Source organism: Callithrix jacchus, chromosome 9 (genome assembly GCF_049354715.1).
Source record: "Callithrix jacchus isolate 240 chromosome 9, calJac240_pri, whole genome shotgun sequence".
Classification (NCBI taxonomy): domain Eukaryota; kingdom Metazoa; phylum Chordata; class Mammalia; order Primates; family Cebidae; genus Callithrix; species Callithrix jacchus.
In genome coordinates, this window is record NC_133510.1 from 123,762,710 (window position 1) to 123,788,567 (window position 25,858).

The window sequence follows — 25,858 nt, forward strand, 5'->3', positions numbered from 1 at the left end:
ATTTGTTGCAGAAAATGAGACCAAGTTTCACAAAGGCAGGGGCCATGTCTACGCTTTTCCTTACTGTAAGCTCACCACCTCGCTGTTAGATGGGTTTAGATACTGGAATATGTTTTCGGCTACACTGAGAGTCAGGGCCTCAGTTCTCTTTGTAATTGTTAACATGAATTTTGATGGCATGAAAATTCTTGTTCTCCGAATTATATTTAGCTCATACAAACTCTACTGCACAATTATGTTGTAAAGAGGAATTAAGTTTTATCTTTAAGTTGTTATTATAGCTTTGGGAAAAGGTGAACATTGAGAATAACTGCATGAAGTGATAGCATAGTGTATTGTTAATTAGGGTCACGTGGCAAAGGTGTGTCAGGCAGGGTCGGTATAAGAAACAGATGGCACATTCAAATAAGATCATTAGAAGAAGATTTAATAAATGGAGTATTTACAAGGTTTCAGCAGGGCCTGGGAAAGCTGTAAGGTCTAGTGCAGTACCCACAGGGCCTTTACCACTCTTAGAACTGAAGGTTGAGGGGAGGGAGAAATGACAGAACCCAGAAAGAGAGAGTTGTGTGGAGCAGGCTGCCTTGAGAAAGAGGGGTGACCTTTTATCAAAAGGCACAACGCACCTAAGGCGATCTGGCAGGAGGGAACTGGGGAAAGAAACACTTCACCCATGCTGTCCTCCCACCCTCCCATCTCCTGCTGCCGCTCCCATTGGCTGTACCGCCTGGAAGCTAGAGGGCAGGAGAGCGAGCTGCTGCAGTCCATGTAGGTCAACCCGCCAAGGCCAAGGGCAGCTCGGAGAAGGGTGGAAGAGCCGATCTGGAGGGCAAATGGAAACTATCTGGTACAGGAGGCTTCATCTGCATGCTAGATAAAGACTTGATATTTAAATCCTGGTATCTTAGGGAGGCAGTGAAACCTTGAGGGATGGAACCATGGCAGCAGGTTCAGGGTTCTCATTTGTTCATTCCTCAGATCTCCTGAAGATACTAGAAAAAGTATTGTGCTGGGCATTTTAGAGAAGCCCAGCAATGGCAGAGGACTCTCAGAAATTCAATGAGTTTTCCTTCCTGATGTGTGTGTGTGTGTGTGTGTGTATACTTTTTTTTTTCTGATACATATATTTTTAGGAACACATTTCCAGTGGCTCACACCTGTAATCCCAGCACTTTGCGAGGCTGATGTGGGTAGATCACGAGGTCAGGAGATCAAGACCATCCTGGCCAACATGGTGAAATCCCATCTCTACTAAAAATATAAAAATTAGCCAGGCATGGTGATGCACACCTGTAATCCCAGCTACTCAGGGAGCTGAGGCAGGAGAATCGCTTGAACCTGGGAGGTGGAGGTTGCAGTGAGCCGAGATTGCGCCATTGTACTCCAGCCTGGGCGACAGAGCAAGACTCCGTCTCAAAAAAACAAAACAAAACAAAACAAAAAAACCCACCTCCTTCCTCTATCAAGAGCACTTGTTTAGAGCTCTGAATAGTAAATACAATCCCACTGGTCTCAAAATGAGACACTGCTTCCCCAGAAGCAAGACAGCTCAGGCAAAGCACACAGGTTCTGGGTTTTGTTTTGTTTGTTTTTTTGAGACAGAGTCTCGCTCTGTCACCCAGGCTGGAGTGCAGTGGCTTGATCTTGGCTCACTGCAACCTCTACCTCTTAGGCTCAAGCAATTCTCGTGCCTCTGCCTCCCAAGCAGCTGGGATTACAGGTGTGTGCCACCACGCCCAAGTAATTTTTGTATTTTTAGTAGAGATGGGATTTCACCATGTTGGCCAGGCTGGTCTTGAACTTCTGACCTCACATGATCCACCCACCTTGGCGTCCCAAAGTGCTGGGATTACAGGCGTGAGCCACGACATCTGGCCGCAGGTTCTGAATCTTATGGTCAGCAACTGACAGTCACGTTCCTTACCATATCAGTACCCTTTAGGTAGTAGCTGGATAGATATTTCTTCAGGCTTGGGGACTAGAATAGGATATGCCAGTGCAACTCTGGAAAGTGTGGACTTGCTCCTATGAATGGAGTGGATTGTGGTCTCACAGTTTCTGAATCTGTGAAACCATTCCACTCTTTAATGAGGTCCTCTTAGAAGAGGAGAGAATAGATCTCCTTTAGCGACATGGCTTTGACAAGCAAATCAATTCGTTCCATTTGTTTCCTCTTTGAAAACAGCAATCCTCGAGCGTTACATAATCTAATCTTCATGCCTCACTGGTTTGTTCTGTCCTCCTGAGGAATTGGCAGATGGTGCCAATGCGGAGACCCGCGCACACGCCTCGCAAGCCTCATGGAAACAGTAGACTTGCTCGCAGTGTCTGTCTCTTTGCTGTGGGGTCCCTCGCTGGCATTTGTTTCCCTGGATCTTTAGCATCCCTCAGGCACCGCTGGCTTCTTGCCCTCGGCTCTCATTCCAAGATTAATTGGAGATGCTGAAAGCAGATAAAAAGAGAACAGAAAGTGAAGTTGAAAGGGCAAAGAATTTGCTGGCTTTTTTTCCTAAAAGCCCTCCTCCATTAAAGGCTGAGCATCTTTGGAGGTTTTTAGCTCCAGAATGGTGACTCCCTCCTTCAGCCTGGTCCCTGTGTACATCTTTGTTGCTGGGTTACACACAGCACAGGGACAGGGCTGGCTGTGTCAGAGCTAGGAGAGTAGAGATCTGCTTGATAAGGTCTCTGGATTTCTCCAACAGCCAGTCACGTATCTGCAGAAATGATTGTTCCCCAGATAGGGCAGTTACCTGGAGTCCTCCTTCAGGTCGGTGATGTCATTTACGAAGGGAAAAAGATCTCAGAACTCTGTAAGGTGAGGAGCCTCCCAGCAAGGCCCTGTCAGCCAGAACCACAATGTTGAGATGCCCTCATACAGGCATTGCCCATACATCCTGCTTAACAATCTGGAAGTGGCAGCTTTTTAAAAAAGAGGAGTGTGGGCAGAATTCTAATATTTAGGACTGGAAAGCAGCCGATGTGCTCTGGTATTGCCTTTCCATTGTTAAAATATTGAAATACTTTCATACTACTGGGTAAAGAGTTACATCTTTGAATTCCCCACGCCTCCCATCCCTCTGCTAATACTTAAGTCTGTTGAGAAGGTCGGTCTTGTTATTTAGCTTCATGAGGAGCTCTACCTGTCTATGAGGCAACCGGAGCTTCCTTTGCTGAACCCACTTTGCTTTAACTGTGCGGTACCAGTAGGTCTGCTTGGTGCAGAGCCAGGCACCACTCCAAGTGCCACAGATGTAACCGCCCTGCTCACAGACTGCACTGTTGGCTGACTGGTTTTGGATGGAACCTCCAGGCAATTAAAACCTAGAACCCTCCTGCCCATGGCAAAAACATCCCTGGTCCTTAAAGGTCACATACACCTTTATGCTTGCTGGTTACCCAGGATCCAGGTGTATTTACACGTGACAGAAATGACCCATCTGAAGGAAAACAGCAGCCCATGCAGCACCTTCTTTTAAGGCCACCCTCCCCCCTCCACTGAGTCCAGGCATAGAGGACTAATTTCTATAAAAGCAATAATGGGCCGGGTGCGGTGGCTCACCCCTGCCATCCCAGCACTTTGGGAGGCCTAGGTGGGTGGATCACCTGAGGTCAGGAGTTCGAGACCAGCCTGGCCAACCTGGCAAAAGCCCATCTCTACTAAATACAAAAATTAGCTGGGTGTGGTGGCGCCTGCCTATAATCCCAGGTACTTGGGAGGCTGAGGCAGGAGAATTGCTTGAAGCCAGGAGGCAGAGGTTGCAGTGAGCCGAGATTGTACCACTGCACTCCAGCTTGGGCGACAGAGCAAGACTCCGTCTCAAAAAAAAAAAAAAAAAAATCAGCAATAATGGTTTTCTTTTTAAAAATTTGTTACTCATTCACTAAATAATATTGGGTGAGCACCTATTATGCTGTTATGTTTTGGTCACTGTGCTGAGTGCAGACAAGCTGAGAGCTTGTTTCTGCTTTCATGGAATGTACAGTTTAGTGGGATGTGGGGAGACAGACCGTAAAGGACGGCACGGTGGCTGGAATGTGGTGAGGTCATCTGAATGTGGGTTGCATTTCATCTCATGGAAACTGCATAGATGTCATGGGTGACTTCTGGTGTGCTGTCAATTTATCGGATGTATCTACCCTGCTAGAGCACTGGGGTGCATGGCACCAGTATTAAAAATGGGAAGCATAGTGGGTGATTACTTCCTGCATCCAGCGACGATCTCAGAGAGGTGGGGAACTGCTCTGGATTAGGCAAAGAATGGCGGGAATATTCTGAATGAGAAATGATGGATACAGTAGGTTCTAACATTTGGAGATCAGGTGTGCTATTTATTTGTTTATTTATGACAGAGTCTCACTCTGTTGCCCAGGCTGGTGTGCACTGGCAGGATCTCAGCTCACTGCAATCTCTGCTTCCCAGGTTCAAGCAATTCTCATGCCTCAGGCTCTGGAGAAGCTGAGATTACAGGTACCTGCCACCATGCCTAGCTAATTTTTGTATTTTCGGTAGACATGGGGTTTCACCATGTTGGCCAGGCTGGTCTCAAGCTTCTGACCTCAAATGATCCACCCATGGTGCTAGGTACAGGCATGAGCCACTGTTCCTGGCCAAGTGTTCTGTCTTTTTTTTTTTTTTTTTTGAGACTGAGTTTCACTCTTGTTGCCCAGGCTGGAGTGCAATGGCACAATCTTGGCTCTCCACAACCTCTGCCTCCCAGGTTCAGGTAATTCTTCTGCCTCAGCCTTCCAAGTAGCTGGGACTACAGGCATCCACCACTGTGCCCGGCTAACTTTGTATTTTTAGTAGAGATGGGGTTTCTCCATGTTGGCCAGGCTGGTCTCGAACTCCCGACCTCAGGTGATCCACCCGGCTCAGCCTCCCAAGGTGCTGGGATTACAGGCGTGAGCCACTGTGCCCGGCCCCAAGTGTGCTGTTTTTAAAAGATGGTAACATCTGTAAGTGATAGGATTTCCTTCATCGATGCTCATTCCCTTCTTTGCCTCAGTAACCAAGTGAATTCAGTCACCGAAATCATAATTCATGTCCCTATGATGGTCCAGTGGACCGTTGTACTTGTCAGTATTAATTATTTTTGCTCTGTCTGTCCTGATGGTTTGATCTTTCTTTTTATTGAATTATTATCTATATGCAGTGAGATGTACATTCTTAAGTGTATAGTTCAGTTTTGACCCAGGCTTTTTTTTTTTTGAGACTGAATCTTGCCTTATTACTACCCAGGCTGGAGTGCAATGGCACAGTTTCCACTCACTGCAACCTCCGCCTCCTGGGTTCAAGTGGTTCTCCTGACTCACCCTCCCAAGTAGCTGGAACTACAGGCGTGTGCCACTACAGCTGGCTAATTTTTGTATGTTTAGTAGAGCCGGGGTTTCAGCATGTTGGCCAGGCTGGTCTTGAACTCCTGACCTCAAGTGATCCACTTGCCTTGGCCTCTCAAAGTGCTGGGATTACAGGGATGAGCCACTGTGTCCAGCCCCAGCCATATATTTTTGTAACCATACCCCTTTTCACTTTTATTTTTAAAACCTTGGAGGCCGGGTGCAGTGGCCCACACCTGTAATTCCAGCACTTAGGGAGGCCAAGGTAGGAGGATTGCTTGAGCTGAGGAATTTGAGACCAATCTGGGCAACTGAGTGAGACTTCATCTCTAATACAAGTAAAAAAAAATAGGTGGGCATGGTGGCATGCGCCTGTCATTCTCCCACCTCAGCCACCCAGCTGTTTGGGAGGCTGAGGTGGGAGAATTGCTCGAGCCTGGGAGATCAAGTCTCCAGTGAGCTATGCTGGCACCACTGCACTCCAGCCTGGGCCACTGAGCGAGACCCTGTCAAAATCTTGGCATCTTCTCAAATGATGAATATTTGGGTCCAAGGGCAGATTACTGGGGAAGCATCCTCTATGTAGTCCACTGACCGTTTCCCCCACCCTCCAAATTCTCATCCAATCCTTTCCTGAGTTTCCCAATCACATGGAGGACTTAAAACCTTAAGAACATTTTGTAATCCCGGCTTTCTGAAACCTAACAGAGATTTTGTCATCTGAAAACAAGGGAGATTAAGTGCAGAATTTGATTCTGACAATAGCAAAAAGGAACAAGCTAGACAAGGAATGTCACATGGAATTAATTCAAGCACCACCGTGTAAAATGCTCCACAACCTTTCAAGACTCTAAACTGACATACAGTCTTGGTGAGGAAACAACAAATTTTAAAGGCGTTTGCTACAGGGACATAGCGTCATCAGACTAGATCAGTTAAATGAGAGATCCATGTACCTGTTAGGAGTTTTGCTTTTAACCCTGCCTTACTCTTTCTGGATGGATTCTCTTAGAAATGAGGCACAAAGACAGCTAAACACACTGTTCTCTCCACACTGATGGGTCCTCCCAGACCCACTTTTTCTATTTAACTACGCTTGTGTACTGAGATGTCTTTCCAGTGCTGCAAAACACTCTTTTTCTGCCTAATTTTCACCAATGGTTATACAGTCAAATCATATAACAACATGTAGTTATTTAATAATTACAATTTGTGTGCACCTAAAGGCAAATGAGAGGCTTTATGTGAAAGTGCTTTTTTTTTTTTTTTTTTTTGAGATGGAGTTTTGCTCAGACATGATCTCAGCTCACTGCAACCTCCACCTCCTAGATTGAAGCAATTTTCTTGCCTCAGCCTCCTGAGTAGCTGGGATTACAGGCACCCGCCACCATGCCTGGCTAACTTTTGTGTTTTTAGTAGAGACAGGGTTTCACCATGGTGGCCAGGCTGGTCTCAAACTCCTGACCTCAGGTATCCTCCCACCTTTGCATCCCAAAGTGCTGGGATTATAGGCTCAAGCCACCATGCCCAGCTGTGACAGTGCTTCTAGAGCTGCAAAGGTACGTACAATCCAAAAATATTCTTTTAAAATTGTTTTTACATGGCAGGATACTTTGAAGCAACTGCATTTCCACTGCATCTCACAATCAGTGAGGCAAGCCATTCTCATTTTCACATCCAGAATTTTCCATGTCTTAATGATGATATTTCTGGAATATTCCTGGATCTGACCCAGCCTCTGAAATTAGTCTTCATGACCTCCCCCCCAGACTTAAAATCCATGAAGAAAGGTATGACATTCACTTATTTACTATTCTATTCCTGAGGCCTAGCCCTTGGTGGGCACTCAGTAATGTCTGTTAACTGAGCTAACCTCATGGATCTTGCCTTTAGTCTCCTCCCAGCCCGCCTGACAATGTATGTTTTGCATTGCATTTTTGAAGCATCATTTCAAAAACACAGTTCTGGGCCGGGCGCAGTGGCTCATGCCTGTAATTCCAGTACTTTGGGAGACTGAGGCGGGCAGATCACTTGAGGTCAGGAGTTTGAGACCAGCCTGGCCACCATGGTGAAACCCTTTCTCTACTAAAAATACAAAAAAATTAGCCAGGTGTGGTAGTGGGTGCCTATAATCCCAGCTACTGGAGAGAGTGAGGCAGGAGAATCGCTTGAACCCAGGAGGCAGAGGTTGCAGTGAGCCAAGATTGTACCACTGCATTGCAGTTCAGGTGACAGAGCAAGACTTCATCTCGAAACACACACACACACACACACACACACACAATTCTGCTTGCATTTCTTATTGCATTTTGATGCATCACTTCAAAAACACAGTTCTGCTTCCATCCTAGACAAACTCACAAAACCTTCAAGGATTCTCCATTGCCAATAAAATAAAGTATAAACTGCTGAATGTCACACTCAAGATCTTTCATGATATAGTCCACCTTTTCAGGCCCATTTCTCAGCCCTCATTCTCCCTCCCTGCTCAGTCGTCAAATGATTCCTACACACAGCATGCAGGTTCACACTCCCAACCCTGACTTAATCTGTTCCCCCTGCCTGGCATGACCTTCCTTTGGCCCTCCTGATTCATCTGGTGGAATTTCACTTATTCCTCAAAAAGCAGCTCAAATGTCACATGCTCTAATGCTTTCTCTAACTCCCCTTAGGATTCTCCCATATAACTTAGCTCATAATCCCCTTATTGCACGTTTCCCATTAGTTTAGTTGGTTTTCTCCCCTGACCTCTTGCCCTTTTTTTTTTTTTTGAGATAGGGTCTGGCTCTTTTGCCCAGGCTGGAGTGCAGTGGTGCGATCTTGGCTCACTGCAACCTCTGCCTCCAGGGCCCAAGCCATCTTCCCACCGCAGTTTCCCAAGTAGCTGGGCCTGCAGGTTCATGCTAGCAAGCCCTGCTAATTTTTGTATATATTTCTTTGGTAGTGTGTAAACTCAAAGGGGTTGCACCATGTTACCTAGGCTAGTCTTCAACTCTTGGCATCAGGCAATCCTTCTGCCTTGGGCTCCCCAAGTGCTGGGGTTACAGACATGAGCCATTGTGTGTGGCCACAATAATGCCTTAATAATGTCACCCCACTGCCGTAATATGCCAGCAGTGGCTTCCCTTCACACTTAGAGGAAACCCAAAGCCGTGATTGACTTTTTGGCCCCTGCCTTCCTCTCCAGTTTCATCTCTCCTACTCTCCCCTCACTCACTCCAGCCTCCTTTTTCTCTGCTTCTCCTGGAACATGCCAAGCTATTCCCTCCTCAGGACTTTTTGAACAGCTTCCCCTCTGCCAGGAAAGCTCTTCTCCCAGATATATACACGACTCGATCCTTTACTTCATTTTAGTTTCTGCTCAGATGTTCCCTCTGCAGAGAGGCCTTCTCTAATCACTGTCTAAAGGAGCATCCTCAGCTGGGCACAGTGGCTCATGCCTGTAATCCCAACATTTTAGGAGGCCGAGGTGGGAGGATTGCTTGAGGTCAGGAGTTCAAGACCAACCTGGCCAACATAGTGGACCCTGCCTCTGTGTAAAAATAAATAAATACAGTAGCATCCCCCATTAAGCCCTAATCTCTTACCTGCTTGATTTCTCCTTATGGCAACTTTCTTGAGCACCAGTTTGTCACCATTACTTTTCCATGCATTTATTTATTTGTTTATTTGGTGCTGAGGATAGAGACCATTTTGTTGGCAACCATATCCCTGGCACCTAGAACAGTGCCTGACAGATAACAGGCCCTCAATTATTTGTTGAATGACTGGATCAATCTTTGTATCCAAGATGCATAATGCAGTGCCTGGTTGTTTACATAGTTGTTAAATAAGTGACCAAATTAATACCTTTCACAAGTGGAATGGAATCCTGGTGCGCATCCAGGATTATCTGGGATATGAGCGCAGGCGTTTCATCCATTTGCTTCATGCCATCATTTTCATTTATTTACTCTAGTAATCACTGGTAACACACTCAGATTCTTCAGTTTTTCAGAAACTAGTCGGTGACCGAGGTCTTGCCCAAAAATATCTAGGCATTTCAGAAAGGTTACCAAGAGTGGCACAGCAGGGATTTAGAATACCTGGCAGTCCTTTGCCTCTCATCTGCTCCTGAGGGATTCTGATAAAGTTCTTTATCTCCTGTCATTTATATTGAATGTGCCTTTGTTTTTAATCCTGCCAAACACTGATTATTCTGAGGGCTGGAATAGGTAAGACATTGACTGACCTCAAACTCAAAGGGTGGACTCATTACATCCTGCAAATCCCAGCATACCCTGCAATGAGCCTTCAGGGCTGCAGTGCCCCGGCCTGCTTCAGGATTTGGGCTTTAGGAACCTGAGTGGCTTTGATATGGCAATTCAGTCTCTTAACGGTAGCTGATCTGGGGAAAGCTTTGCCACACTTTCCTAGTTCACTTTAGCCTCTGGGTAGTTGCTTTCCCAGCCCATCCCATTTTCCTTAATTCCTTTCCTATGGGTAAGTAAAAGAAGCAGTGCAGAGAAGGATGAACCCCTGGCATGAGGGAAGTATAATATTGGCAATCTGTTTCTGTATCCTTCTTCTTTTTTTCTTTTTTTTTGCCAGAGGGTCTCATTGTGTCTCCCAGTGCTCAGGCTGGAGTGCAGTGACCCAATTTTGGCTCACTACAACTTCTACTTCCCGGGTTCAAGTGATTCTCGTACCTCCGAGTAGCTGGGATTACAGGCGCCTGCGACCATGCCTGGCTAATTTTTGTATTTTTAGTAGAGATAGGGTTTCACCAAGTTGGCCAGGCTGGTCTCAAACTCTGGACCTCAAGTGATTCGCTGGTCTCGGCCTTCCAAAGTGTTGGGATTACAGGCATCAGCCACTGCGCCTGGCCTTGTGTATCCTTTTAATGAGGCTGAGCAGTGACCAGACTGTGGATGGCACTGGGTCCAGGGACCAGAACAGGGAGAGCCTGGGAGAACCCCTCCAGTCCCCTGCAAATCTTAAACACCAGATACTAAAGCAGAGTGGTAGATGGGGCCTCATGAGGCATAGAGGGAAGGGAACTGACTTAACTGGATTGTGCCCTGTCCAAGCACTGGGCTAGGCCTTTTGTGTATGTGGTATCATCTGCCGTTACCAAGAAATTAGTTATGCTTCTCATCTGCATTTTATAGACGAAGAGAACAAGGCTCAGAGAGGTTGATGACACCTGCCCAAGTTACCCAGATGGTAGGTGGCAGAGCTGGCATTTGAGATTCAGCTCAGACCTGGGAGGCTCCCTGGCTACGCACCAAGTGCAGGAATTTCTCTAGCATTTAGTAAGGCATGAAGGTGAAAGAGGGGACAAGGGCTGGAGGGGCAGCAAATGGGTCCTACCTGAGACTTGACCATCATCAGGTGCTGTCCAGACCTGGCTTCTCTTCTATTTTGAGAACTGATATCCTGCGGCTGACTTACCAGTGTCATCCTAGTACCCCGCATGGTACTGGGGGTGGAGGCAGCCCCCCACGGAGTGGATGAAGCCTTTCCTCCCGGCAGTGTCCTGCATAGCGTTCTGGCCCCTGCATTTGTAGGCAGTGGTGTCATAGAGTGCCTTCATGCTCTTCGGGTCTCCAGTTCTCCCTGGACCTCTCTGGTCCTCATTGCCAAAGTTGTACACCCTGGAGAGTGCACCCTGCCCGCATTTCTGGAGGCTCGGGCGGTTCCGGGGCTCGGCAGGAGCCTCCTCGCAGCGTGATAAAGAGCGCTGCCGGAGCTCCCGGGGTCTCGGCCTCTTTGGGGCCCGTTGCCAAGCCCCTTCCCTCCTTGCGTTCCTGCTCCACGCTGCTGCTGCGTCCCCTTCACCACCAGGGGCCGCCTGGAAGCGGGGCTCCCCCGGGGTGGGGCGGGGCAAGGGGCGGGGCGCGGCGGTACCTGGGCCGCCAGGGAGCTGGGGGTGGGCTCTCCGGGGACAGCCGGCAGCGCCCCCAGATCTGCACCGCCAGCCGCCGGGAGCTCCGGGCTCCGGGCGTAGAGGCTGCGCTGTCACATGGGCGGCGGCGACGGGGCCGCATTTAAGCGGCCGGGGGACGGCGCCCGCCTCCAGCACGTCCTCGGGCTCGGCTCCCGCCGGGCGCCCCGTTCTCTGCCCGCCGGGGGTCCCGCGCCGCGCCGCACTGCGCCGCCCCCGCCGGGCCATGCGAGCGCGGGCCCCGCCGTGATGAGCTCGCACATCGCCAAAAGCGAGTCCAAGACGTCGCTGCTGAAGGCGGCAGCGGCGGCGAGCGGGGGCAGCCGGGCTCCACGCCACGGCCCTGCCCGGGACCCGGGGCTGCCCAGCCGCCGGCTGCCCGGCTCCTGCCCGGGGACGCCGCAGTCGTCTGGGGACCCCAGTTCGCGGAGGCCCCTGTGCCGGCCGGCGCCACGAGAGGAGGGCGCACGGGGGAGCCAGCGTGGGCTCCCCCAGGCGCACTGCAGGCCCCGGGAGGCGCTGCTGGCTGCGGCGTCCCGACCTTCGCCGTCGTCGCCGCTGCCTCTGGCCCGCGGGCGGGATGGGGAGGAACGGGGACTGTCCCCGGCGCTCGGCCTCCGGGGCTCTTTGCGAGCCCCGGGCCGCGGGGACTCCGTTCCAGCCGCTGCGTCCGAGGCGGACCCGTTCCTCCACCGGCTGCACCCCATGCTCAGCTCCGCCTTCGGCCAGGTAAGGGCCGCGCCTCCCGCCAGCGCTCCGGGGAAAGGCGCTCAGGACCCTGCCGGCCGTGGCTGCGCGTCCACAGCCTCCTCCCGCGGCCCGTGGCCCCCACGGGTCACACCTCGGCTCACCTCTTCCTCCCGGGGCCAGTGCCCTTGCCGGCACTCCTCCTATGCCTGGTTCAGCACCCCGTGCGCTGTCCACGCTCCGGGCCTCTTGGGGCGAGGCGTCCCCGCCTAGCTTCTCTCACAACTGCCGGAACCCACCAATCCTGGAAGGGAGCGACCTCTACGACCCTCCTGGAGATTCGCGGGGATCGAGGAGGGGTGCTCCGAGCAGGTGGCGCCAAACCCACTCCTCTGGCTTCTGGCCAGTACCGTCAGGGTGCGACTCAGGAGAGCAAGCGGTTTGGAGTATAGGGGTCAAGAGAGAGGACTGCAGAGAACACAGAATTACTTAGGGTGAGGGACGCTAGCCACTGCCTATCCTGTCCCTGAAGGCCTGGGAAAAGTTAAGAGATTCAAAAATAGGAGGAAAGAGAAGCGGTGTCTGGGTAGGCATGGAGGGGTTGTGGTTCACACTGAAACTTTGGAGTGGTTTAAGGAAGCTGTCACTCCAGGGATGCCATTGGAAGGGTCAGAAAGGCCACGGAGAGGTCATCAGTCGTTCCCCCAGGGCTCTCCCTCAAGAGTCCCAGGCACCTGGACACCTGCCCTTTAAAAGCTACTCCATAGTCACAATCCAAGTCTACAGCTTGGGGCTGTGCTGCTGGGGAGACAGGTTCGGCAGAAAGGAGGAAAGCCAGGCTTTCCCCTAGTTCAGAGTCTGTAATCAAGTCAAACTCATTGGCACAGCTTTGAGACAGTTCTGTGGCAGCCGCGGAGAGGTGTCATGCAGAGGTCTGATTACAGTGTTTGCGTGGTTTGTAGGGAAACGGGGGCCTGCGCCTTTCTGTGCTAAGATCTAGCATAAAGAAGCCGTTTCGAGCTCCTGGCTTGCCACACTGAATCGGGATTCCAAGGAGGCCCTGTGTGTTTTGCTTCAGATCTGCACATCTCTTTTCAAAATACTACTCCGCAGTGGCTGTTGCTGGTGGAGGTCTGACATGAAGGCAGCCACACATTGATTTGGGTTGTGCGGGGCTGCTGTGGTGGGGCCATAGGGCAGCGGTGTGTGGCTTTGTTCCTGCAGGGAGCCCTCGTTAGCCAAGTTAGCTGGAAATAGTTCTCTGGATGCAGAGCTGTGAGAGTTAGTGAGGCTATGTGTCAGGGGAGTTCATTGCAGTGGTTTGGTGTTAGTGAGGAGGCACCAGTGTCAGCGCACCAGTGGTCAGGGCTGGGAACACAGCAGTAGGAACGCTGTGTTGTTGAATGGGTGATACCAATTCATTCATTTCTCAAATATTTCTTGAGCACTTATTAAGGACACCTTCAGGGGTTTCTTTAGTTCCTGTGGTTGGTTTGTTCAGACATTTGCGGACACCAGGAAGACAACAGTGAACCAGATAGCCAGGGCCCTGGCTGTGCCTAGCAGTTTGGAAGGGTAGGTCATTGGCCTAGAAGCATACACTTTCTGGTTACTCAGTTTGCTGCTGATCTGACTCAGCTCCTAAAAAAAAAAGAAGAAAAAAGAGCCCTTTCTTTCCTGTCTTGCAGAATTTGCCTACATGAGCCCTTTCTGAGCTCTGAGCATTGCAGCTACATGCTTTTGTTTCTCCTCATTTCTCAGACATTAAATGAATTCTGCAGCCCAGTGTTCTGAAATGTCACCAGGGTCACCCAAGTCAGGAGGAGCTGGAAGTTCCCATCAAATATTTACTACCTCCCTCTGGAAACTCTTGCTTCTCAGAGCTGCGGGCTTTTACTTTAAAGCCCAGAATATTCCGTTTGGGCTCCCATCTGACACCACTAAGTCATCTACATGAGCAACAAGAACAACAAACCCAGGCTGGGACTTTTGTGACAGAGCTTCCAGTCTCCCGTGACAGAGAGGAATTCATCTTTTCTTTTTTCTCCATATTGAGATTTCTGTCCTCAGAGACAGGGTCAGAACCAAGAGAAGGCAGATGGGGTTCTGAATAGAGAAACTTTTAGTTAAGATCTGCTTAGGACAAAATATAGCCCTGGGGAAAGTATATTTTTCATGTCTCCCCAAGTTCCATTTGTTTTTAATCAAATTGTTTAACCTCATTAAGTCTATTTCTCTTTTAAAAAATATTTTTCATAATAGAGACAGGGTCTCACTATGCTGTCCGGGCAGTCTGGAACTCCTGGGCTCAAGTGATCCACCTGCCTCAGCCTCCCAAAGTGCTGAGATGACAGGCATTAGCCACCATGCCTGGCCAAGTTCTGTTTCTTCACCTGCAATATAGGGATCATCAGGACATTTGGGAGATTAAATGAGATACGGAGAGATAGAGTTTGGCCCAGGTCTGGCACACAGCCCGTCCTAACTGTCAGTGTTAGTTATTCTTCTTGTTGTGGTTATTGTTGATTAACTACCAAGGTCTTTTTTCTTCTTCATTTGTGAGAGGGTCTCAGAGAGCCAGGGTTCAGACTGACTCTGAAAGCACCAAGATGAATTCTTACCTTAAAGGAAACAGGGATGAAGATTCTCCCGTGACCTCACAGAGCAACCTTATTGCATATGCATGGAGGCCACACAGTTTTGAGGCTGAGTCGTGGAATGGAGGCTTGGGAAGATAGCAGAGATGCAAGTTCCAATCCTGGCTCTGTCATTTTCAATCTCTGTGACCTTGGGCATGTTATTTTCTCTCTCTGGTCTTGGTTTCTTCATCCAGAAAGGAGATTGACAAAAACTGCTTTGCAGTTATTACGAGGCTTACACAAGATTAAGGATATCAAATGCCTGGCTCATAGTGGGTGCTGGATAAAGGGCAGCCTTCATTAATGTTATTGCTGTTATTAATAGAGTAATTGAATGAGGGCATGTGTAAGGTACTTTGAAAGCTGACTCTGAGCCAGGTGAGGACAGCTATTAAGGGAAGGAGCTGAATGTCAAAGGCTCTTCCCTACTCCCTCTTTGTGGCCAGGTAAGGACATTCCACCCAGCTGCCTAGAGAAGACATGATGTCAGAAATTAACAGCAAAGGAATGATGACATGGAGCTTTGGGTATTAGAAGACTATTTTAAGAAACAGGCTTTCTGCTCTTTACCCTGAGCTTGAGAAGAAACATGCCTTGTGCAGAAGGCAAATGTGGATAAAACCCACAGCTCTGTCCCATCCTTCCCATTTTTCCAGCTGTGGAAACATGTCTTCCAACACGGAAAGGGTATTCCCGTTCCCATACTGCTCTGCACATGGCAGGATCACAGTATTTAATGAAGGAGTGAATGAATGAATGGTGTCACCCAGCCTCTGGACTTAGGGGTTTCCTTAGTTCCTGTGGTTTGTTTGTTCGTTTGTTGTTTGTTTGTTTTGAGGCAGAGTCTCCCTCTGTCACCCAGGCTGGAGTGTCTGGAACTCCCGGGCAGTCTGGAACTCCTGGGCTCAAGTGATCCACCTCACTCAAGTGAGTGTAGTGGCATGATCTCAGCTCACTCCAACCTCCGCCTTCAAGATTCAAGCCATCCGCATGCCTCAACCTCTCACATAGCTGGAATTAGAGGTGTCCACCACCACACCCAGCTAATTTTAGTAGAGATGGGGTTTCACTTGTTGGCCAGGCTGGTCTTGAACTCCTGACCTCAAGTGATCTGCCCGCCTCAGCCTCCCAAAGCACTGGGGTTACAGACATGAGCTACCATGCCTGGCCAGTTCCTGTGGTTTAGATGGAGAGAGTCCATGGTGGTTTGGGTCATGGATTTAATTGCACTAAGTCTATGTTCGCAGGATAGGGCTGTGTCTATTCGTCACTCTTGCTCCAGTCAAGTGTCTCCTTCCTTCCCTCTGAGAGGGCCTGGGGCCCCTATTGCTTTTCTCTGGGGCCTGGGGAGAGGGAAAGTGAAGGTCAGCTTGTGGTTACTATCAGTCACAGGTGATAGGAATGGCTTGGAGTCACTTCAGTGAGAGTCCTGCAGGAGGTCGGCCTTTGCCTCCAGCTGTTTTTGAGAGACAACAATGAGCACTTGAGCCCACTGCACAGTGGACAAAGTGTCTTCTCCTTACCTTCACAGCATCTTCACCCCACACCCTGCAATTTTAGAAATAAGGAAAGCTTGGCCAGGCGCAGTGGCTCATGTCTATAATCCCAGCATTTTGGGAGGCCAAGGCGGGTGGATCACTTGAGATCAGGAGTTTGAGACCACCCTGGCCAACATAGTGAGACCTGTCTCTACTAAAAATACAAAATTTAGCTGGATGTGGTGGCAGGCACTCAGCTACTTGGGAGGCTGAGGCACAAGAATTGCTTGAACCAAGGAGGTGGAGGTTGCAGTGAGCTGAGATTGTGCCACTGCACTCCAGTCTGGATGACAGTGAGACTCTGTCTGAAAAAAAAAAAAAGAAAAGAAATAAGCAAGCCTTAAGAGAGAGGAAGTGACTTCTCCAAAGGTCACATAGTAAGTACATGGCAGGGCTGGGTATAGTGTCCTACACCCGTAATCTGAGCACTTTGTGAGAACAAGTTAGGAGGATCGCTTCAGCCCAGGAGTTTGAGGCTGCAGTGAACTATGATTGCACCACTGTACTCCAGTCTGAGTGACAGAGTGAGACCCTGTCTCTAAAAATAAGTAAATAAGTAGGTGACAGGACTGTGCTGAGAATTGTGGTCTGCCTGTCTCCAAAAATACCTGCCTGTTCTGTATGTGCTGCTTTGGTGGGAAGTCACGTAAGTGTGTTTCCTGCTCATCAGAAGCATCTGCAAAGCACCTCTCATGTTACAGTCCTGCTTTCCCTGCACGTCTTAGCACCGGTCTGTCATCCAGGTTCAAATGCTGGTGATAGAACTGACCACGGCCAAAGGCCAGTCTCCCTCCTAATCAGGAATAATCAGCAATGAGTTTATCCTTCTCATCCTTCTGATCCTATTATTCCATTCCAGCACTTAAAGTAGGAGTTCTGGAGGCTCACGGGTGCTGCCACAGTGGATAGAGATGGGAGGTGGGGGCATGCTTCACTCCTTACAGGAAGCCTCCACTGTTTAGCGTTTTTTGTTTGTTTGTTTGTTTTTTGCTTTTTTTTTTTTTTTTTTTTTTTTTTTAAGAGACAAGGTCTTGCTCCGTTATCCAGGCTGGAGTGCAGGGTGCAATCATAGCTCACTGCAGCCTTGAACTCCTGGGCTCAAGTGATCCTCCTGCCCCAGCTTCCTGAGTATCTATGACTAGAGGCACAGCTGCCACACCTGGCTAATTTTAAAATTTTTAATAGAGATGGGGTCTTGCTATGTTGCCCAGGCTGGTCTTGAACTCCTGACCTCAAATGATCGTCCCACCTCAGCCTCTTGAAGTTCTGGGATTATAGGCATAAGCCACCATACCCAGCTGTTCAGCCCTTTTAAAATTTCCTGCGGAGGGCCGAGCCATCTGTGCCTCCTGCCTACCTGCCCAGCTCAAGTTAGCTTAAGCAAGCTTTTAAGCACATCGAAATCCCTGGATCTCTTGCTATCCTTAAACCTCAAGCTAGTATCAGTTCCTACACCTGCCCCCAAAGCAGGATGGGATTTCTTCAAAGTGTATGATTTTTCCATAGGGTCCTGGTTTTGCCAGCTGCTGTCTCCTGTTTCCAAGGACAGAGGCATATCCCAAGGTCGACAAGTGGGTGCTATGCCTGGACTGGCCTACAGGGGGCAGGAGCCACCAGATTCGACTGAGTGGATGCCCTGCTGAACAAATGGATGGCACACTTGGCTCTTTAAGACCAATACTGGGCAGGAAAAGAGGGCGCGTTCTAGAGGCTTGGCACAGTGCCAAGCCCTTTGCATGTATTATCTCATTAGCTCCTCACAAAAGCCCTGTGGGAGGTGCTATTAGACTCCCTATTTTATAAATGAAGAAACTGAAGCAGATAAAGATTAACATATCCTCTAGGTCACACGGTTACTAAGCCGCAGATAAGATTTTTCTTTTTTTTTTTTTAAATAGAGACGGGGTCTCACTATGTTGTCCAGGCTGCTCTCGAACTCCTGGGTTCAATGATCCTCCTGCCTTGGCCTCCAAGGATTACAGGTGTGAGCCACTGTGCCCGGCCCAGGGCATGATTTGAACCCAAGGCAGCATGACTCTGCTGTCCAAGCTGTTTTTTTATTTTTTTAGACAAAGTCTTGCTCTGTTGCTCAGGCTGGAGTGCAATGGCGCAATCTTGGCTCACTGCAACCTCCGCCTCCCAGGCTCAAGGGATTTTCCTGCTTCAGCCTCCCAAGTAGCTCGTGCTGCAGACACCCACCATCACGCTTGGCTAATTTTTGTATTTTTTGTAGTAAGAGATGGGGTTTCACAATGTTGGCCAGGCTGGCCTCCAACTCCTGACCTCAGATGATCCCCCCCACCTCAGCCTCTCAAAGTGTTGGGATTACAGGTGTGAGCCACTGCGCCTGGCCCCAAGCTCTTAACCTCTACATCAGTGGTTCCCAATGCTGGCTGCAGGTTAGAATTACCTGGAGTGCTAAGCAAGCCCGACGTCCAGTGCCCATCGAAGATAGAATTAAGTCAGAATTCCTGGGGAAGCTCTCCAGTTGTGCCAGTCTACAGCCAGCATTGAGAATCTCTGCTCTACACCGTGCTGTTTTGGCCTTTACATATATCCACCCATTCACACCTGGACCTTAACCTGAGATTCCCTCTGGGGTCCCTAATGAGCATTGTTGTTTCAAAGGACCCTATATGGTCTATTTTCTAGATTTTGCCTACAGGTCTCTCCTGATCCCCCTAGACTCAGACAGAGTCTCCTCATTCACATTCTCAGAATTTCTGCATTTTCCCTTCATAACATTTATCTGAAATGTAATCACATAACCGTGTTCCCAGCTCTAATCTCTCCTGCCCACCTGCTAGAACATAAGCTCCTTGAAGTCAGAAACTGTGTTTTTCTTATCCCCCAACAACCTTTCCAGAGCCAAACACAGTGTCTGACATTTCTACAATGGACAAGCGATACTTCTTCCATTTAAATAATTACTGATCCAGTAGCTATTCGATGTCTCACACTTTCCTATATATGCTATATAAGCAAGCTAAGGAAAGCCCCATTTTCCAGTGGAGGAAACTGAAGCTCAGGAATGGGAGGCAGCCACCTAGTCAGAAGCTGGCAGTGCTGGGCGCAGTAGCTCATGCCTGTAATCCCAGCACTTTGGGAGGCCAAGGCAGGCGGATCACCTGAGGTCAGGAGTTCAAGAGCAGCCTGTCCAACGTGGCGAAATCCCATCTCCACCAAAAATTAGCCAGGCATGGTGGTACGCACCTGGAATCCCAGCTACTCAGGAGGCTGAGGCAAGAGAATTGGTTAAACCCAGGAGGCAGAGGTTGCATTGATGGAGATTGTGCCACTGCATTCCAGCCTGGGCAACAGACCAACACTCTGTATCAAAAAAAAAAAAAAAAAAAAACAGAAGAAGAAGAAAAGAAAAAAAGAAGCTGGTAGAGCTATACTCAACCCCAGACCTCCCCGTCCTTTCCATTCATTGGAGTCCGCTGACTCAGACCCCTGCCCAGGCCTGCTTCCTTCATGCTGTTTCCACGAGACATGCATCATCACCCTCTTCTCTGTTCTTTAGTCATTAATACCCGCCCCCCAGGCTCCTCCTCCTCCTCCATCTCCCCCTCCAGAGGTTTGGCCCAAACAAGGCTGCTGAGTAACTCCCCTGATTAAACCATTGCGTGGTTGTCAGTTGCAGCACCCAGGATGTCAAGGAGTTCTCCAGAGACCTCCTTCCCAGCTCCCTAGGCGTGAGCACCCTCTGGGCATGCCTCCACCCATATTCCCTAACGGGAGTTCTGAGCAGCCACCCCAAACGGGACAAAAGTTCCTGGGAAAGGAGGCTCTCTGGGCTGAAAACTGAGCTACGAGTGCAAGAATCCGCTGCACTGGGGGCCAGGGAGGAGTTCTGCTTCCAGTCTATCTCTGGTGCCCCCTGCTGGGAAAAGCTGGGTACAGAAAACAGGAATACTTGTAGCCGGGGAATCGGGCTGGGGCTGTAGGTCTCAAATGGGACCTCCGAGGCATGAGATGAATTCATATCAAAGCCGGACTCTGGAGGGATGAGGAAGATCCAGTCACCTAAAAAGCTCCAGCTGTGGGACCTCGAAGAGTGCTTTCGAAAGGGCTTCTTCTCTGCTTGGCACCCCAAGGAAGCTGGGGAGAGGTCCTCGCTCCGGATGAGATGGGGCAAAGAGGAGGAGGAGGTTCAAGAGACCTTGCTCATGCCCTGAGAGCCTGCGCTGCCTCCGTCATGCTCCCCTCAGGGCCATCTCCTGATTTCCTTCGAGTTGGAGAGATTGCACACAAAGCAGAAGGATCTGATCTGACTGTTGGCTCATCTGCACTGCCAGCCCCCGAGCCTCGTCCCATTTCAGTGACAAGGCAAGTGTGAAAATGGAGCATGATGGAGACGTCACAAGACCTCCCTCCCAGGCCCTCGACTGGAGCCGCAGCTCTCAACACAGCTGGAATTGCCAGGGGCAGTGAGTGCTTGTCCAGCTCACTGCTCTTTGGAAGGGGCATGCATCTCCCTGGGTACTTGTGTTTGCGTGTGTGTGTGTGTGTGCGTGTGCGTGTGTGCACACAAGGCTGAGGGCTTTGCGGCAGGCACCCTGGCTTCGGGGATCCAAACTAGCCAGCTTCCCTTTCTGGGCCTGCTGGCCTAATTCCCAGCCGCAGCTGCCATTCTGGGCCCCCCTCCCTGAGGCCATCTCCCTGCAGATTTGGCAGCGGGGAAAGGAGGGGCCAAGAGAAGGGGAGAGAACCAGAGGGAGGACTGAGCGCTAATCTGATGTAGATGATCCGGCAGCCTTCTTCAGCTTGGCTGCTCTCTGCCACCAGCTCTCCAGGTGATTTTCCCTGTGCCTTGCACTTGCCCCTTCTGCTTTCATCTTCTTAAGAAAGTGCCCAGAAAGTTAAACCCACACACAAACACACAATCCACAAAAAAAAAAAAAAAAAAAAAAAAAAAAAAATCACAGAGCAGGAGCAGGCAGACGAGTAAGAGAGCACGCGCGCAAGAGAGGGCTCACATCCGTCCTGGAGGAAGAACGGCACAGACGGAGGGAGGCTGGGGTTGGCAGAGACTGGGACGGAGGTCCCTCGGCCCCCCAGGAGCCTCCTTCATGGACCCGGGAATCCAAAGAGGGGCTGCCTCAACTTAGGATGGGCAACTGTGTCAAGTCTCCACTGAGAAATCTCTCAAGGAAGGTATGTTTCTGAAGTTCCCAAGATCTGGGACTGGGGATTGGGGGTATCTCACCATCTGTCCCAGAGGTTGGGCACAGAAGGGGTAGCTGGAGCTTGCTACCTTTCCCAGGGTTTCTGTCCAGAGCTGCCTCCCTGTTCCTACCCCAGGTACCCTCCTTTTACCGTTCTGTGTCCCAGGCTTTGGGCATGGGGGTGTGGTGAAACCGTGTTCGGGAATTTGCACAAGGCTTAGGAAAGAAACTATGTAGCTTTGGGGTTTCTAAGGGTGGCTCCTTAAGATGTCAGTGAACTTGACTGGCACCCCTGTCATTCAAGAGACTGGCCACATCCCTTAAAACTGGCAGGATCTGAAGATCCTTCTCAGCAGCAAGGCCGGGGGCTCATTCATATCCTTTGCGGGTCTGTGACCCTCTCTGATGCCCTCAAAGCCTTCAGGATCGTGGATTTGAAGTAGATCCTGTTGCTACTGAAAGGAACCAAACAGAGTATATCCTCTTCTGCCATAATCATTCTTAAGTCAGAGCATCTCCAATAGGACCTGACTGGTTTTAGGGCCTGGGAGTTTTTCCATTAAGAAGCAGACTGCCCGGGAGATATGCTGTGCAGCGGGTGTATATAAGTCAGGTTCTTTAGTAGCTTTATTGCTCATACACTTGGATTTTTTTTTTTTTTTGCAAGAATTCCTTTTGGAAAGAAAATAATCATCTCTAAAGTATCTTTCATGCAAGGCTGGGCTTGCACCTGTAGGGCTTTGGATTAGGTGGGCTCTGACTATTTTTCTAGCACCCTGTAGCCAGGCCATAGAAGAGACTCATAGATATTATTTAAAGGATGAAGGAATGATGGGGATGTTTTCCTCCAGTTCTTCCATTTTCCAGACAAGGAATTTGATTGACATTCAGAGGGAGGGGTTAGGTGACTTACCTATGGCCTTGGGCGAGCTATAGGTGTCTCTCTCCAGCCCCATCCTCTCTTCTGGGTCAGTTTACCAGCCTCGCAATTTAGGACATTCGGTCTTTTCTGCTTGTCATCTTCCCCATTTGGCTAAGCTGCTCACATCAGATTCCTTTAATCTCCGCTGTTCCTTGGATCCTTCCAAGGGCTTGTTGTTTCTTCCATGGATGCCTCCCCCATAATCTGTTATCTTCTTAGGGGAGTCTTCTGCATCGGAAGTGGCCTCCGCGCTGTTTCAGAGAAGCAGAAAATGATCTGAATTAGCCCTCGGCGGAGCTTGAGGAAGTGAACTTAAGAACAAGAATTATCCTTCTGTCCCACCCATCTTCCCTTACACAATGGCATGCTTAAGAGTCAGACTACACAAGTCTCCTCTTTCTGGCTATGTGGTCTTAGACAATTTACTTAACCTCTCTGTTCCTCGATTCCCTTGTCCATCCATCAATTGGGCATACTAATATTTACCTCTGAAGGTGATTCTGAAAATGAAATAAAGTGCCATGCACAGTGTGTGGCATATCATAGTTAATAAATGTTAGTATTATTGTCATTGTAATCATAATTTTTCCCCTCTGGGTTTTTAGAGAAGAGGGATGGAGGAGAAACAGAAAATAGGAGAGATTCAGAGTTCATAGAGTAAGAGAGAAAAGAAACTTACTACAGTCAATTTCATGTTTCTATCATAGTATTAACAATTGCTTTTTTTCTAAGTATCCACAACATAACTAATGTTTGTTATCTCATTTTCTCTTTTCCACTACGTAGTTCTTTTGGCTGTTTTGCTGAGAAAGAAGCTGGACTCAGAGATAGAGCCTTCCTAAGTTTACATAGTCGATAGGAAGCAGATCTGGGATTTAAACCCTGGTCTGTGTAAAATCAGAACTGGCATTTTATTTTTATTTTTTCCTCTATGAGAGGCCACCCCTCTCTCTCTCCTGCTGTCAGAAATGTTATTCATAGATTTCTGGATCTGACCTTAGCAGTCATCTAGTCCAAATTCCCGCTCAATGCATCAGTCCCCTCCCCGCTCACCAGGTGCTCCCTCATTCAGCTTCTCCTTGAAGACCTTCAGCAAGAGGGAGCTTTGACGGGCATTCTCTTGGCCGACTTGTGTTATTAGAAAGCTGTTAGGTCATGAGGCACGCTTGCCCCTCCTGTTGCCATGCCACACTTAGGGGGCGTCGCCTGGGTGCCAGGAGAAATTGTCGGTCCATGGGCCACTGCCCACTTGGCTTCCTGAGCAGTATCTGGGGAACTGGAAATGGTGAGAGGCAGCCTGCACCAGGCTCAGAGCTGGGCAGGACCATGCTGTCAGGTGCCATCATTGGCCAGAGAAGAATTGCAGCCTCTGGGGCAACTTGGTGCCAGGCAGTATTATGATCAAGAGATGCAGTGGAAATTCCCCAGCTACCACTGCTCCATTCTTCATGGGAGCGAATTCCTCTCCATCCTTTTCATTTCTCTCCTGATTGGCAGATGCTCCCCCACTTCCTCGGGAGCCAGAAGAAAATGCCTTCTGGCACCCAGCATCTCTTAAATTACCTCACTGCCACCACCATCATCCTCGCCATCATTGCTATCACTATGGCAACTCTATTTATTCGCCTCCTCTTGCCATGCCCTAGGCACCATGCAGAGCACTTTATGTGTATAGCTCATTTACTCGTCGCAGGAATCCTGTGATTAGTCATGATCATCTCCCATGGTATGGAGAAGGAAACTGGAGCACAGAGAGGTGAAATGACCTGCCCAAGGTCACACAGCAAGCAAGTGGCAGAGTCAGAATTTGTCCCTAAGACTGTTTGAGCCCAAAGCCAGCAGGCTAAATTGGCTCTTAGGTTTATTTATTTATTTAGACAGAGTTTTGTTCTGTCACCCAAGCTGGAGTGTAGTGGCGAAATCTCAGTTCACTGTAACCTCTACCTCCTGGGTTCAGTGAGTCTCATGCCTCAGCCTCCCAAGTAGCTGGGATTACAGGCACCCACTACCACATCCAGCAAATTTTTGTATTTTTAGTAGAGATGGAGTTTCACCATGTTGGCAGGCTGGTTTCAAACTCCCAACCTCAGGTGATCCACCTGCCTCAGCCTCCCAAAGTGCTGGAGAGCAGGCATGAGCCACAGTGCCTGGCCTGCCTCTCAGAGTTCTGTGCTACCTGCTGCCTCCCCACCTTCCTGAGTTATGCTGTCTCTGAGCCAAGTGCGGAAGATCCAGCCAGAAACAAAAACACTGACTCTCTGCAGACATCTCCTGAGACTGGTTTCCGGGGTCAGTCACTGTCATCTAAGGCATGCTCTGATCCACTCTCCCAGATGGGAAGTCTCTCTTGTTCTGCCTCACTCTAGTCTAGGTCCCAGGAGTCTGAGTGAGTGCAGCCGAGGCTCTGAATCACACCTCTTTGGGATATTAAACCAGAAGGGGCCCTTGGTCTATCTGACATCCCTCAAGTTCTGAGCTCACCTAAAATGGACATTTATTGCACTCATCAAACTTGACCCTGGGACTGAGTTCCTTCACCTCCGACCTGAGTAGCTCCTTCCCCTTTGAGGAACCAGAATGCTGCACCACCCTCTCTAGGCCTGGAAAGGTGCAAGGGAGTCTTGGTCTGTAACCCAGAGAGGGGATGGGGAGAGAACAAGGCAGGCAGGAGGTTGCTCTGCTTCTCAGACTGGAAGGACAGGTTGCCCCAGGGTCTTTGGATGTTCTCCTAGGCAGGGCCTTCTTTTTTTTTTTTTTTGAGATGGAGTCTTGCTCTGTCACCCAGGCTGGAGTGCAGTGGCATGATCTCAGCTCACTGCAACCTCCACCTCCCAAGTTCAGGCAATTCTCTTACCTCAGCCTCCCAAGTAACTAGGATTCCAGGCAGCTAATTTTTGCATTTTTAGTAGAGAGAGGGTTTCACCATGTTAGCCAGGCTAGTCTCGAACTCCTGACCTTGTGATTCACCTGCCTTGGCCTCCCAAAATCCTGGGATTACAGGCGTGAGCCACCGCGCCTAGCCAGGCAGGGCCTTCTTTGCCCTGTAGGAATCTGGCTGCAAGTAGAATGCAGTAGGATGGAAGGACAGCTGTGCAGACGTGCAATTTTCAGACAGACAGTCCTAGGGTTTCAGCTCCTGTTGCTCCTTGGGAAAGTCCTACTCTAGCCAGATCCCCCCACATTGAAGGAAGGTATGTAGGCTCTGGGCTGAGGGCAGAGTGCAGGAGCTGGATTCTGGAGAGGCACTGGGCATCCTGGGGGGCCGGGGAGAAATGAATGTTGTGTCTGGATGTCCTAAGAGGAAGGTCTGTGGGCAGTGCTGACTTTTTATAGCTGCATGGGAACCTTCAGGGAGGAGGATGGGTTGGTCAGGGCCTGGGAGCACAGCTATATTCGGTAAACAGAGAAGGCCCCTGCCTTAGCCTCCAGAGGTCCAACCCTCTGGGCCAGGCGGGGAGCCAGGGAGGGCGGGAGGGAGGAAAAGGAGAACTGGCGGATGACAGAGAGTGTCTAGTCTTGACATCACAAACTGGGTGGAATCCTACCTACAGATGTGCCTTGTGTGGTCCACCCCGTGCTTTAAATCAGATGTGGTTACACTGGGCTGGAGTTAAGTAGTGCTACCTCTTCAGAGGGGG

At 49.6% G+C, this 25,858-nt stretch overlaps 1 protein-coding gene across 6 annotated transcripts in view; it reads left to right on the forward strand.

Moving 5' to 3' along the window:
- CABP1 (calcium binding protein 1) overlaps positions 1 to 25,858 on the forward strand; it is an 85,579-nt gene that overhangs the window by 48,091 nt on the left and 11,630 nt on the right. For 2 of the 6 annotated variants that reach the window (XM_035257828.2, XM_017976426.3), the window contains exon 1: positions 11,282 to 11,992. The exons of 3 other annotated variants lie outside the window; for them this stretch is intronic. In XM_035257828.2, the coding sequence (XP_035113719.1) occupies positions 11,342 to 11,992 (651 nt within the window). In that variant the 5' untranslated portion in view covers positions 11,282 to 11,341. Of the gene's footprint in view, positions 1 to 11,281; positions 11,993 to 20,870; positions 21,288 to 25,858 lie in introns of those variants that run through there. One more of the 6 variants, XM_035257829.3, reaches the window with a different exon arrangement.